General features: G+C 41.8%; 1 protein-coding gene across 1 annotated transcript in view; it reads right to left on the bottom strand.

Moving 5' to 3' along the window:
- Window positions 1-13107: 13107 nt before the first annotated feature.
- Window positions 13108-15610, bottom strand: part of LOC143766141 (uncharacterized) — a 49562-nt gene continuing 47059 nt past the window's right edge. The window contains exon 11 of the mRNA XM_077253598.1: window positions 13108-15426. Within this exon, the coding sequence (XP_077109713.1) occupies window positions 14240-15426 (1187 nt within the window). The 3' untranslated portion in view covers window positions 13108-14239. The remainder of the gene's footprint in view (window positions 15427-15610) is intronic.

The following is a 15610-nucleotide window of genomic DNA, read 5'->3' as shown; positions in this document are numbered from 1 at the left end:
CTGTCACACAGACCGCTCTCCCCAGCGACCAACGATCAGGGGAACGAGTTCGGCATCGTTGAAACTGTCTTCAACGATGCCGAAGTCCCCCTGCAGCACCCGGGTAACCAGGGTAAACATCGGGTTACTAAGCGCAGGGCCGCGCTTAGTAACCCGATGTTTACCCTGGTTACCAAAAAAAACAAACAGTACATACTCGCCTTTCGGTGTCCAGGTCCCTTGCCGTCTGCTTCCTGCTCTGACTGAGCCGCCGTACAGTGAGAGCAGAGCGCAGCGGTGACGTCACTGCTGTGCTCTCACTTCTCACTGTACGGCCGGCAGTCAGTGAGAGCAGGAAGCAGACTGCAAGGGACCTGACGGACATCAGAAGGCGAGTATGTATTGTTTTTTTTTTTTTACATTTACGCTGGTAACCAGGGTAAACATCGGGTTACTAAGCGCGGCCCTGCGCTTAGTAACCCGATGTTTACCCTGGTTACCAGTGAAGACATCGCTGGATCGGTGTCACACACACCGATTCAGCAATGTCAGCGGGGCCTCAACGACCAAAAAAAGGTCCAGGCCATTCCGACACGACCAGCGATCTCGCAGCAGGGGCCTGATCGCTGGTACGTGTCACACATAGCGAGATCGCTATGGAGGTCGCTGTTGCGTCACAAAACTTGTGACTCAGCAGCGATCTCGCTAGCGATCTCGCTATGTGAGACGGGGCCTTTAGAATCAAGGGACTACCAGAAAACACCACCAATCTAATGGAAATAACCTTGAATCTCTTCAGTGCTCTCCTACCACAAGCAGACCCCAACACTTTAGGGATTACAAGGATCCACAGAGGCTAGGTGGCCCAAACAAGAGACTTGATCCTAAAAGCGGCTCGCAATAAAACTAATTTACCACGTGTCCCAGATACTGTCTCTATATTCCTTGATATTTGCCCGGCAACTTTAATGAGAAGAGCAATGAAGGATACAACAATGGCTCTAATCAAAGCAAACATTAAGTATAGGTGGGGATTCCCACATGCATTACTCTTCTCACATGGTCACTCCACGTACTAGCCAAAAAAATCAGCAAGAAGGAGAAGGGCATTAAAAAAGTACCAATACCTAGTTTAAAAAAAAACCAGTGCTTGATTGGCCAGCAAACTCGCAAGAGCTTAACCCCATAGAGGATTGTCAAGAGGAAGATAAGAGACACCAGATCCAACAATGCAGATGAGCTGAATTCTGCTATCAAAGCAACCTAAGCTTCCATAACACCTCAGCAGTGCCACAGGCTGATCGCCTCCATGCCGCATTGATTAAGTAATTGATGCAAAAGGAGCCCTGACCAAGTATTGAGGGCATTTACTGAACATACATTAGAGTAGGCCAAGATCTCGGATTTTAAAATCATTTTTCAACCTGTGTTTATAAAGTTTTCTAATTAAATGAGATAATGTCTTTTGGGTTTTCATTGGCTGTAAGCCATAATCAACATTAACAGAAAAAAAATACTTGAAATGAGTCACTCTGTTTGTAATGACTATATAATATATGAGTTTCACTTTTTGTATTGAAGAGCTGAAATAAATTAACTTTTTGAGTATATTCTAATTTTGTGAGTAGCGTCTGTACTTTGCAGTCCACTCACCATCCTGTAGCACTTCTCTGAATTTGCTCCAGTTTTTCCATGTCATTTTTAAAATGTAGTTCCCAGAACTTGACTCGGTAATCCAGACGAGGACTGACCAAGGAAGTATAGAGGGGATCACTTCACGTGATCTAGACTCTATGGTTCTCTTAATACATCCTAGAACTATGTTTGCCCTTTTTGCTGCTGCTTCGCACTATTGACTCATATGAGTCTGTGATCAATTAGTATACCCAAGTCTTTTTAACATGTGGTATTTGGTCAGTACTATTCCTCCCATTCTGTAGATGTAATTTTGTTTTTTCTTGCCCAGATGTACAATCTTGTATCTTTTCCTGTTAAATACCATTCTATTAGTTGCTGTCAATTTTTTAAGCTTATCTAGATCCTTCTGAATCCTTTCTCTGTCTTCTCTAGTGTTAGCTATCCCTCCTAGCTTTGCAGCATCTGTAAATTTGATTACTCAAGTCATGAGTAAGACTGCGTAGTGCAGTCGAAAAGCGTCGACTGGGTCATGTCGACCATGTACATTTTCCTTTTGAAAAAGAAAAAGAAAAGAAAAATCCAGCCCTTTTGAGCAGGACTCCAATTTTTTCTATTTTCATTCTCCAATAATGTTTTGTTCTTCTCAGCAACTACAGGAGGAATGGAACCTCATCATAAATTAATTTATCATTATATTCAGATACGACAAATCTTTGATGCACAATACAGGATTAAGAAACCTTAAATGCAGTCAGACATGTTGCTGAACACAATAGCAAATTCAGGGAGAACGTCTGGTATGATTTCTGGACTTTATAAAATGTCGCCATCTAAATATTTGGAAAATTATCCCCTTGTAAATATGGGTAAATGGAAAAGGGACATAAAGCTCGATACGGACGACCAATGGACAAGCATTATTGCAGTGGTCAGATCTATATACAGACCTAAGGGAAAGTAGCAGTCGGTCACAATTATATTACCCATAGGGGATATATGACCCTTCTGTTTCTCCATTAGGTCGGAATACGTACGGAGGCCAAAGGTCCGAAGTGCTTAGCGGAAGCTGCTGAACTTATACACATGCTGCGGGATTCTAATTTATTATAAATGTGTAATCGTAATTAGCAGGTTTGGTTGGAGACTCCATGGTTATTTTATTAGGGAATGTAGAAGAACCGACACTGGACACACATGGTAAAACTGCAGTAGGACATTTATTGTTTCTTGTACATAAATTGATAACATTTAGATGGATTCAGACAAACCCTCCTACAAAATGTGATTAACAAAGTCATTACTACAGGACTATATGAGAATGGGATTTATTCTAAAAGAAATGCAAGATGTAAAAATAAGAGAATCCGGGCACTAGGGCTGGATTCTTCGGGCCTAGCCTCCAGCATGTTAGTACGAGACGGGGTCTTTGCCCCTGGAGCTTCTCTACTCGGTATAATGAGACTCACTGATCTTGTTGATATACAGAGTGTTTGAGTAAAGTAGAAACTGCCTAAATACGAGGCCTTGTCTGATCTATACATCATTGCATAAAGAACTATGGAGATAGCGCTATTCTTCTATATAAAATATGTGCTGTTCCTGTAGCACTAATATTTCCGTACATGAGGTCTCTGAATAGATAATCTTACCCCAGCATTACAAATTTAGATAAGGCAGGTGGACACATTTTATTTTAATTGGAATGATAACACCAGATGTTCCAAGAAAGAATTAATGGATCGTACCTGTGAATAGTATTTTACAATATAAACATGTTTATTATTGTATATCCCCTTAAGCGCATGGAGTCAGAGTCCACCAAAGATATGTGCTTCTGATGACATGTTTGAGTGGAAAGCTTTGGAACTTGGGGAGAGATTTACAGAGGAAACAGTAAAAGATGTATTAAAATAGGCTATTTGCAGGCCAAGAATACTAAGAGGAATGATATGTTTACCTCCACCCATATTAAGAAACCAAATGAGTCAGCTATACCTTTAAAACACAGAACAAAAGTCAGCTCACCAGTCTTCGTGTCTTGACCTCCTGTCTATTCACCAAACAGCTCGCACGGACCAGGGCGAAACACCCGCAATGAATCCAATAGAAGAACAGGTGTGTCCAGCGAATGTTGAAGGTAAAAATTAACTTTTAATGAACAAAAATATAAATAGTCCATACATATGGTGTCCAGCGCTATAAACACAGTGGCTCAGAGCCTAGCAACGATCTACGCGTTTCGACCTAGTGGTCATTGTCATGATCTGAATTAAAGGCACAGTCATACAATTAAATAGTCTTCTCCAAGACTTTCATTGGTGGATATTTGCATATAATCATTCCCACCTGCACATAAACATTTAAAATCAACATATTCATCAAGAACAATATAAAATACATTTTTTACATTTTTGGAGAGACTCAAAGCTTATTTCTAATAGTAAAGATACTCAATATTGGACGATAAGATCATGCCTCACATTTAGTCCATGTGGAACACGGGTATTTAATATATAGATCCAATAGGATTCTCTATGTAATAATTTCTTTTTGTAATTCCTCTGTGGGGTTTGTAAACTTTTTCTATACCGTAGAATTTAAAATGCGATGTGTTCCCCCTGTGATCTGGCAAAATGTTTCGATGCTGCTGAAATTCCTACAGCTGCAGCATTTGTAGCGTCAGAAAGGTGACTGCGAATGCGGGTTTTCAAAGAGCAAGCTGTACATCCCGTGTATTGCAGTTTACACTGAGTGCACTCAATGACATACACAACATAAGCAGTGTTACAGTTTATATAATCCCTAATTTGATGGGTAGATGAATTAAAAGAACTAAATTCTTTTGTTTTAACCGCATGTTTACATGTTATACAGCGGTTTGCTCCGCACTTGAAAAACCCTTTAAAATCTAGCCATTTTTTATTTTTAGATATATTATCTGGTTGACTATAAAAGAAACTAAATCACCAAATGTCCGAATATCAACGGGCACTTCAATCATCAATACAACACTAGTCCCATATATATCCACATGAGACAAAGAAGAGATCCCACAACAATAACTGGATTAAAAACTAGAATTTTATTAACAATAAATCAAAACAGTTGAAATATAGCAAGAATATCCATAATAGGGGATGCCAAATAACATATTAAAGAGAGCCACAGCACAGTAACGCACAAAACATCTCCCTGCTCTGCTGACCGGCCACTATGGGGCCCCTGAGCAGGCGGGGGGGGGGGCGGTGCCAGCAGCGGGCCAACGCCCTCATCGGAAGATCAGCTGTACCGGCATTTAGCCGATACAGCTGATCGCATTGATGGGAGAAGGAGCGCTACGCTATGGTCGCCTTTTTTCTTCATCTGGTGTAGTGTAGAAGTTGGGAAAAAATTAAGTAATGTGCTCTAGATAACTGTTATTTCCTGCAGAGACGAACCCTGGATGGAAGAAGTGATGGCGGTCTCTGCTAGATGAAGATGAAAAGCGAAGATGAAGGACTAAACCTAGAGACATCACTGATGCGTCAGTGTGTTACCTGTACACTGACACTGTATACTATATACAGTGCTCCTGTGTATAATGTCACCAGTGATCACTGTATTACCTGTACACTGACACTACATACAGAGCTCCTGTGTATGTCACTGGGGATCACTATATTACCTGTACACAGACACTGCATACTAAGTACAGATCTCCTGTGTATAATGGCACTTAAAAGATATCAGTATTGTGGGTTTTTTTTTTTACTAACGATCAGAATTGCAGTATTCAGTCACTATGTGGTAGTAATATGTGGTCCGGCCATGGTGTGGCAGTATTTGTCCCTTGTATGTGGTAATATAGATCACTATGTGGTGGTAATATGGTGTCTGGTCATGGTGTGGTTTTCAAGACTCCTTTATTAGGACACACCACAGGAACATCAAGTGTTTCCTGATGAGGGAGTCCTGAACTCTGAAATGCGTAGAATAATAAAGTCATATGTACTAATAATTCTGGAATTCTAGTGATTCAGCAGCGCAGAAATTTACCACAATCATCCCAATCTGAATCTAACATCTGGTCCTTCCTGGACTCGTGGATCTGCTGCAGCGAATCCTTTCAATGCTTCAACTCGGCTACATCTGGTGAGTGCAATCCTATGGATTAACCTTTTAACCTTCTCAGATAAGACACTATTTGCGCTCTTTCCTTAAAGTTTTCATAGGCTATTAACAACACGCCACTGGCTGGGGGCCCCAGGAGCAGCGAGGGCACTAGGCAACTGCTGGCCCTGTATGCCATCAGGTGTCAATGCCTGGCCCCACCGGAGAATAACCCGGTTCTCCAGTGGGCCAGCCGACCCAGCCTGAGCGTAACCCCAATGATGGCTAGAAGTAAAAATCTCAAGGACATTCTTCTGATGGACAAAAATATAAGATCATAGACTACATATCATGCAGCATGAATTATGTTGTATACTACACAACATGTATCTGAGACCTTATATACCTTGGCCTTACCTCACGAGATTTGCATCATTGAACGTTACTGAAAACACTTCCACAGCATGTCAGGCTGCACTATAAATGTAATCCCAAGGACTTGAGGGTCAAGGGGATAGATGGGGTATGTAATCGGATCAGGGAGGGTGACATGAAGCGTAAGTTGGCTCAGTTGGAATACCGTTGGATCACTACTTTGGAAACCATAGCACCAGAAGGGCTGAATGAGAAATTTAGCTTTGCTTCATTCTTATATACTATATATTCTCTTTTTTGTTCTATGTTCCCAAAATTTGGATTTCAATCTGTTTTTTTTTATTGGTTTTATTACTAGTCAGTCTGATATTTTGGATGCATTTTGAAGTCGTATTATGTAGAGCTTGTTTCTTTATATTCCGCCTGGACTTGGGCAACAGTTATTATGGAAGTTCTCTTCCTATGGAGCAACCTGAAATGTTGAATGGACACATTATTACGTCTGGGTTATTGCAATACTGTTCTCTATGGTCTGTTTCTTTAGATCTTATATAGCATTGGGTCTATGTCGCTTTAATTATGTTAATTATGTGATTCATTTTCTGAACATTCTTGTTCAGCACTGCACTTGTCACTTTATGCATTGCACTTTATTTATGTCTATATTATATTGTGTGTGCCCTCTGTGTCCAGTTGTGGAACCGTACTGACGGATTTTCTTTATAATTCTGGTCCAGGCCTGATTTCCAGCACTCTTACGCGTTTCTCACAAATCCATATACTTATCCTTCCCACATTTATTTCGCCTCTGCTCCTCTTTGCTCCCTATATCCAGAATTGAGTTCAGTGTGTACACATGTGGGGTAACCACAATGGTCTGGGGTGTTGCTGATGGCGCTCAATGGTGACGTTTGGGGGTCAGTGACGTATCGAGGGATTTTACTCACACCTGCTACACTATTAAGAGTGCCAGAAGTAATGCCTCTACTGACCTGTGTTATTGCTATGCGTGCGCTGCTACCCAACATGAACTGTCTTCAGCAGCTTAGGATATCGAATTTGCCTCCCTGCGCACGAGCAATTAGTGGTGCGTACTAAAGATCTTCTATTCAGGCTTCTACATATAGTTGGTATAACACAAAGGAAGCTACAGCCCCCGATGAAGCCCATGCAAAATCGAGCGTTGGGGCTGCTCATTCCTCTGATCCACACGGGCCGTATACGATGGGTAAGGTGGTCTTTTTGGGCATATTAAAAAATGGTTTTCATTTTGTATTTTTATGATACCAATTTGACCTGAATATCTTACATGCATGATAATGATCCCAAGCACACCGCCAAGGCAAAGAAGGAGAGGCATCGTAATAAGCATATGAAGGTCCTGGAGTGGCCTTGTCAGTCTCCAGAACTCAACCCCATAGAAAACCTTTGGAGGGAGTTGAAAGTCTGTGTTTCCCAGCGACAGGCCCAAAACATCACTACTCTAAAGATCTGCATGGAGGAATGGGCCAACATACCACCAACAGTGTGTGCCAACCTTGTGAAGACTTAGGCTGGGTTCACATTGCGTTAATGGTGTCCATTAGACGGACTACTTTACACCACGGCATAAACGCGGTGTAACGTAGTCCGTTAAGGCCGCCATTGACTGCAATGTTGGACGCATCGCTAGCGCACGCCCACAATGGGCTAGGAATGTGCCTTCATTGAGTGACGGACCCGGAGACGCGGGCTGCAGCGTTTCCGGGTCCGTCACTGCTAGCGCAGATAGAGCTAGCAGATGCTCTATCTATGCTAGCGCGATGTAAACGTCGGCACTTGCGTTTTAACAGCAGCCCGTTAGCGTATGTGCTGAATGGGCTGCTGCTAACGCAGTGTGAACCCAGCCACAGAAAACATTTTACCTCTGTCATTGACAACAAAGGATATATAACAAAATATTGAGATGAACTTTTGTTAATGACCAAATACTTATTTTCCACCATAATTTGCTAAATAAATCTTGCCAAACCAGACAAGGTGATTTTCTGGATTTGTTTTCTCAATTTTGACTCTCATAGTTGTGGTCTACCTATGATGTCAATTACAGGCCTCTCTCATCTTTTTAAGTGGGAGAACTGGCACAATTGGTGGCTGACTAAATACCGTATATACTCGAGTATAATCCTAGGCACATAATTTTGCAACGGAAAACTGGGTAAGCCTATTGACTAGAGTATAAGCCGGGTATGCATTGTCCCCTCATCCCTGACCTGCTATGTGTGGCTCACCCGGTCTCCTAGTTGTATGCATGGCTGGGTGTCCCCTCTGTCCTCCCCTTCTATGCATGGCTCAGCGCCCTCCTCCTCCTCCCCCCTTCTATGCATGGCTTAGCGTCCTCCCCCTTGTACAAATGGCTCCGTGTCCTCCGCCGTCCTACTCACCCTCCTCGTGCGGTCCTGCATGTCCCTGCAACTCCGTTGTCTGGCAGTTCTCCTCTCCTCTGCTCCGGGGTCACGTGGAAACGTGCATTAAGGTAATGAATATGCACTCCACGCCTATGGGAGTAGAGACGGAGACGGAAATGCAGCGACAGAGAGTGAGTATGATGTCACAGCCACTGGCTCCTGCCGCTGCTCCCCTTCCCCGTCACCTTTCTGGGACCGTGATTCGTGTATAAACTGAGGGGGGCATTTTGAGCACAAAAAAAGTGTGCTGAAAATCTCGGCTTATACACGAGTATATACGGTACTTTCCTTCCCCCACTGTATGTGTGTGTTTATATGTGTATATATATATATATATATATATATATATACTAGCTGTACTACCCGGCTTCGCCCGGGTTAATGACTGCTGTTAGCAAAATAGAATGTGTTAACAAAAATTTATTCTGCACACAAAAACCACAAAACAAATAGATAGAAATGTAATTATTAAAAGGCAAAAACTAAGCAAATAGAAGCATTTCACAACATATATTAGCTTTGTTATACTGAGAATGTCTTTGTTGCCTATATTAACCAATCAGAGCTCAGGTTAATTAACTGTAGCAAAATAGAAGCTGAGCTGTGATTGGTTGCTATTGGCAGCCTGATAAATCCCCAGCCAACAGGAAGCCCTCCCCCCTGGCAGTATATATTAGCTCACACATACACATAATAGACAGGTCATGTGACTGACAGCTGCCGTATTTCCTATATGGTACATTTGTTGCTCTTGTAGTTTGCTTATTAATCAGATTTTTATTTTTGAAGGACAATACCAGACTTGTGTGTGTTTTAGGGCGAGTTTTATGTGTCAAGTTGTGTGTGTTGAGTTGCGTGTGGCGACATGCATGTAGCGACTTTTGTGAGATGAGTTTTGTGTGGCGACATGCGTGTAGCAACATTTTGTGTGTTGAGTTGCATGTGACAGGTTAGTGTAGCAAGTTGTGTGCAGCAAGATTTGTGCATGGCGAGTTTTGCGCGTGGCGAGTTTTATGTGTGGTGCATTTTGAGTATGTGCAAGTTTTGTGTGAGGCAACTTTTGCATGTGGTGCAACTTTTGTACATGTGGCAATTTTTCTGTGTGTGCAAGTTTTGCATGAGGTGAGTTTTCCATGAGGTGAGTTTTGCACGTGTGGCGAGTTTTGCGTGAGCCTAGTTTTGCATATGGCGAGTTTTGCATGTAGCGAGTTTTGAGTGGTGACTTTTGTGTTTCGACTTTTATGTGGCGAGGTTGGTGTGTGTGTGTGGTGAAATGTGTGCTGAGGGTGGTATATGTGTTCAAGCACGTGGTAGTGTGTGGCGCATTTTGTGTTTGTGTTCATATCCCCGTGTGTGGTGAGTATCCCATGTCGGGGCCCCACCTTAGCAACTGTACGGTATATACTCTTTGTCGCCATCGCTCTCATTCTTTAAGTCCTCATTGTTCACATCTGGCAGCTGTCAATTTTCCTCCAACACTTTTCCCTTCACTTTTTCCCCATTATGTAGATAGGAGCAAAATTGTTTGGTGAATTGGAACGCGCGGGGTTAAAATTTCACCTCACAACATAGCCTATGACGCTCTCGGGGTCCAGACGTGTGACTGTGCAAAATTTTGTGGCTGTAGCTGCGACGGTACAGATGCCAATCCCGGACATACACACATACATACATACACACATTCAGCTTTATATATTAGATATACCTGTATGTAATCTCCTGTATATAGTATATACCTGTGTGTCATCTCACCTATATATAGTATATATCTGTGTGTCATCTCCTGTATATAGTATATACCTGTATGTCATCTCCTCCTATACATAGCATATACCTGTGTCATCTCCTCCTGTATATACTATATACCTGTAGGTAATCTGCTCCTGTATATAGTATATACCTGTGTGTCATCTCCTCCTGTATATAGTATATACCTGTATGTCATCTCCTCCTGTATGTAGTATGTACCTGTATGTCATCTCCTCCTCTATATAGTATATACCTGTGTGTCATCTCTCCTGTATATAGTATATATCTGTGTGTCATCTCCTCCTGTATATAGTATATACCTGTGTGTCATCTCCCCTGTAAATAGTATATACCTGTGTGTCATCTCCTGTATATAGTATATAGCTGTATGCCATCTCCTCCTGTATTAGCCCTCGTTCACACGTTATTTGGTCAGTATTTTTACCTCAGTATTTGTAAGCTAAAATGGCAGCCTGATAAATCCCCAGCCAACAGTAAGCCCACCCCCTGGCAGTATATATTAGCTCACACATACACATAATAGACTGGTCATGTGACTGACAGCTGCCGGATTCCTATATGGTACATTTGTTGCTCTTGTAGTTTGTCTGCTTATTAATCAGATTTTTATTTTTGAAGGATACCAGACTTGTGTGTGTTTTAGGGCGAGTTTCGTGTGTCAAGTTGTGTGTGTTGAGTTGCGTGTGGCGACATGCATGTAGGGACTTTTGTGAGATGAGTTTTGTGTGGCGACATGCGTGTAGCAACTTTTTGTGTGTCGAGTTGCATGTGACAGGTTAGTGTAGCAAGTTGTGTGCAGCAAGTTTTGCGCATGGCGAGTTTTGCGCGTGGCGAGTTTTATGTGTGGTGCCTTTTGAGTATGTGCAAGTTTTGTGTGAGGCAACTTTTGCATGTGTTGCAACTTTTGTGCATGTGGCAATTTTTCTGCGTGTGGCAATTTTTCTGCGTGTGCAAGTTTTGCGTGTGGCGAGTTTTGCACGTGTGGCGAGTTTTGCATGTGGAGAGTTTTGCGCGTGGCGAGTTTTGAGCGGCGACTTTTGTGTTTCTACTTTTATGTGGCGAGGTTGGTGTATGTGTGGTGAAATGTGCACTGAGGGTGGTATATGTGTTCGAGCACGTGGTAGTGTGTGGCGCATTTTGTGTGTGTGTTCATATCCCCATGGTGGTGTGATTATCCCATGTTGGGGCCCCACCTTAGCAACTGTACAGTATATACTCTTTGGTGCCATCGCTGTCATTCTTTAAGTCCCCCTTGTTCACATCTGGCAGCTGTTAATTTGCCTCCAACACTTTTCCTTTCATTTTTTCCCCATTATGTAGATAGGGGCAAAATTGTTTGGTGACTTGGAAAGCGCGGGGTTAAAATTTCACCTCACAATATAGCTTTGACGCTCTCAGGGTCCAGACGTGTGACTGTGCAAAATTTTGTGCCTGTAGCTGCGACGCCTCCAACACTTTTCCTTTCACTTTTTCCCCATTATGTAGATAGGGGCAAAATTGTTTGGTGAATTGGAAAGCGCGGGGTTAAAATTTCACCTCACAACATAGCCTATGACGCTCTCGGGGTCCAGACGTGTGACTGTGCAAAATTTTGTGGCTGTAGCTGCTACGGTTCAGATGCCAATCCCGGACATACATACATACATACATACATACACACACACACACATTCAGCTTTATATATTAGATATATATATATATATATATATATATATATATATATATATATATATATATATATATATATATATATATATATATACACTAGATGGTGGCCTGATTCAAACACATCGGGTATTCTAGAATATGCATGTCCACGTAGTATATTGCCCAGCCACGTAGGATATTGCCCAGCCATGTAGTATATTGCCCAGCCACGTAGTATATTGCCCAGTGACATAGTATATTGCCCAGTGACATAGTATATTGCCCAGTGACGTAGTATACAGCACAGAGCCACGTCGTATATTGCCCAGTGACGTAGTATATTGCCCAGCCATGTAGTATATTGCCCAGCGACGTAGTATATTGCCCAGCCACGTAGTATATTGCCCAGTGACGTAGTATATTGCCCAGCGACGTAGTATATTGCCCAGCCACGTAGTATATTGCCCAGTGACGTAGTATATTGCCCAGCGACGTAGTATATTGCCCAGCCATGTAGTATATTGCCCAGTGACGTAGTATATTGCCCAGCCATGTAGTATATTGCCCAGTGACGTAGTATATTGCCCAGCGACGTAGTATATTGCCCAGCGACGTAGTATATTGCCCAGCCACGTAGTATATTGCCCAGCCACGTAGTATATTGCACAGCGATGTAGTATACAGCACAGAGCCACGTAGTATATTGCCCAGCCATGTATGTCACAGGTTAAAAAATAAACACTCTCACCTTCCGATCCGAGGGCCCCTTGTAGTTCTAACATACTCACCATACTTGTAGTTCTGTCGCCCAGGCGGCAGCTTCCGGTCCCAGCCTGCTCGCGCAGGGCCTGTAATGACGTCGCGGTCACATGACCGTGACGTCATGGCAGGTCCTGCTCGCCCAGGGCCTGTGATGATGTCCCGATCACATGACCGTGACGTCATGGCAGGTCATGCTCGCGCAGGCGCGCAGGGCCTGTGATGACGTCGCGGTCACATGACCGTGACGTCATGGCAGGTCCTGCTCGCCCAGGCGCGCAGGGCCTGTGATGACGTCGCGGTCATATGACCGTGACGTCATGGCAGGTCCTGCTCGCGCAGGCGCGCAGGGCCTGTGATGACGTTGCGGTCACATGACCGTGCACAGAGCAGTTACCGGAGGGTGGCAAGGAGCGGGAAAGGCAGCGGAAGGTGAGTATACAATGATTTATTTATTTTTTTTAATTATTTTTAACATTAGATCCTTTTACTATTGACGCTGCATAGGCAGCGTCAATAGTAAAAACTTGGTCACACAGGGTTAATAGCAGCGGTAACGGAGTGAGTTACCCACGGGATTACGCGGTCCGTTACCACTGGCATTAACCCTGTGTGAGCGGAGGGGTATATGCGGGCGCCGGGCAGTGAGTGCGGGGAGTAAGGAGCGGCCATTTTCTTCCGGACTGTGCGCGTCGCTGATTGGTCGCGGCAGCCATGACAGGCAGCTGGGGAGACCAATCAGCGAACGAATAACCGTTACAGACAGAAGGACAGACGGAAGTGACCCTTAGACAATTATATAGTAGATGCATATATATTACCTGTACCCATAAAACTTCAGTGGATCCACAGCTACTAACACTGATGCTGTTGTTATTGACTTTTTTAAACTATTTGTTTTTTGCCATTGTATTGCATTTTGAAATAAACATATTGTTATATTTACTTACCTTGGTGGACTCTGACTGTGTCACTTATTGGATATAGATATAAGGGACTATCCACTTGAACATACCTTAGGATTTTTCAATTTATGGGCAATTCACCATGACAAATTATTACCATACAATGTTTCTGTTCGGTTGATATTGTTCTCATATTTATTATTGTAGTATAGAAAAATTAAAGACTTTGTTCACACACAGAGATTGTTGATTGAAGAGACCAACTAATGACAGATTGCTGAGATTGGGAGTTAGAAAGAAGAGGGAGTAGGAACTATTGGGTATTTTGGGGGAGATTTAAGTGGAGGTGATGCATTACTCTTGCATATATAGTGAATATATAAATACGTAACTGAAAGAATCAAATAAATATTGCATATAATTTGATGTTTAGATAACAGATGTTTATTAATATCATATATTTTAATTCAAATGTAAGTTCTAACTTACTTTCTTGTTTACTTCTTTGTCATTACTTTGACTCTGTTATGTTTTCTTGTACAGTTTGTTAAAAATATATGGTTTATATCTGTGTGATTTTTCCTTTGTGGTCAACAAAATATGATTTTCAAGTAAAACTTTTCCCACCTTCTACGTATGAGAATGGCTTCTCCCTTTGTGAGATATTTGATGTTTAGTAAGACTTCTTTTGTTGGTAAAATATTTCTGACATTCTGAACATGAAAAAGGCTTCTCTCCTGTGTGAGTTCTCTGATGTTTAACAAGATATGCTCTATGTGCAAAACATTTCCCACATTCTGAACAAGAAAATGGCTTCTCACCCGTGTGAGTTCTCTGATGTTTAATAAGAGATGATTTATCTGCAAAACATTTCTCACATTCTGAACATGAAAATGGCTTCTCCCCTGTGTGAATTCTCTGATGTGAAAGAAGATCTGATTTACAAACAAAACATTTATCACATTCTAAACATGAATGTGGCTTAACCCCTGTGTGAGTTCTCTGATGTTTATTAAGAGTTGATCTATCTACAAAACATTTACCACATTCTGAACATAAAAATGGCTTCTCCCCTGTGTGAATTTTGTGATGTTTAAAAAGATCTGATTTATATGCAAAACATTTACTACATTCTGAACATGAATATGGCTTCTCCCCTATGTGAATTTTCTCATGTTTAAAAAGACTTGATTCATATGGAAAACATTTACCACATTCTGAACATGAAAATGGCGTTTTACATGTGTGAATTTTATGATGTCTAATAAGAGTTGATTTCTGGTTAAAATGTTTCCCACATTCTGAACATGAAAATGGCTTCTCCCCTGTGTGAATTCTCTCATGTGCAACTAGTTTTGACTTAATTTCAAACCATTTCCCACATTCTGAACATGAATATGGCTCCTTCATTGAGTGAACTGTTTTCTCTCTAACAAGTTCTAATTTTGGGTTAAAATATTCTCCACACTCTGAAGAAGAAAATATTTTGTCCTCTACATTAGTTTTTGGATGTGTAAGAAAAGACGTTTTAAGGGAAAAACTTTTTTCACATTCTACGCTTGAAAATGGAGTGTTTGTTGTAAGAACAGTTAGATTTTTATCGCCTCTTTTGTGACTTCTATTTTTCTTAATAGTCTGCGATGAATCAGAAGATAGGAACTGTTTAAAAGTATCAGATGATAGATTTTTGCTGTCAAAGGATGACTGTATTTCTGGAATAGTAGCATAGACGACAGTCATATCCCGTGTGAAATCAAAGTCACCTGACTTAAAAATTGAAGATGTAACTTGTTCCTCTGATCTCTTGGTGCAGTCACCTGCCAAGAATAAAGATTGTTCTTGAATTCATTATGCTGAACTTTATTTTTATAACATTTCTAAAATACCCAAAGAAATCCCAAGCTATGTAGCAAAATTAAATTATTTACCAAGACAGAAACAGTTAATTCAACCTGTCAGATCCCCCATACCCTCCATCTCAGCAGAATTCACCTATGTAGG

This window comes from Ranitomeya variabilis, chromosome 4, assembly GCF_051348905.1.
Source record: "Ranitomeya variabilis isolate aRanVar5 chromosome 4, aRanVar5.hap1, whole genome shotgun sequence".
NCBI classification, from domain to species: domain Eukaryota; kingdom Metazoa; phylum Chordata; class Amphibia; order Anura; family Dendrobatidae; genus Ranitomeya; species Ranitomeya variabilis.
This window is presented reverse-complemented; position numbering and strand designations above follow the sequence as displayed.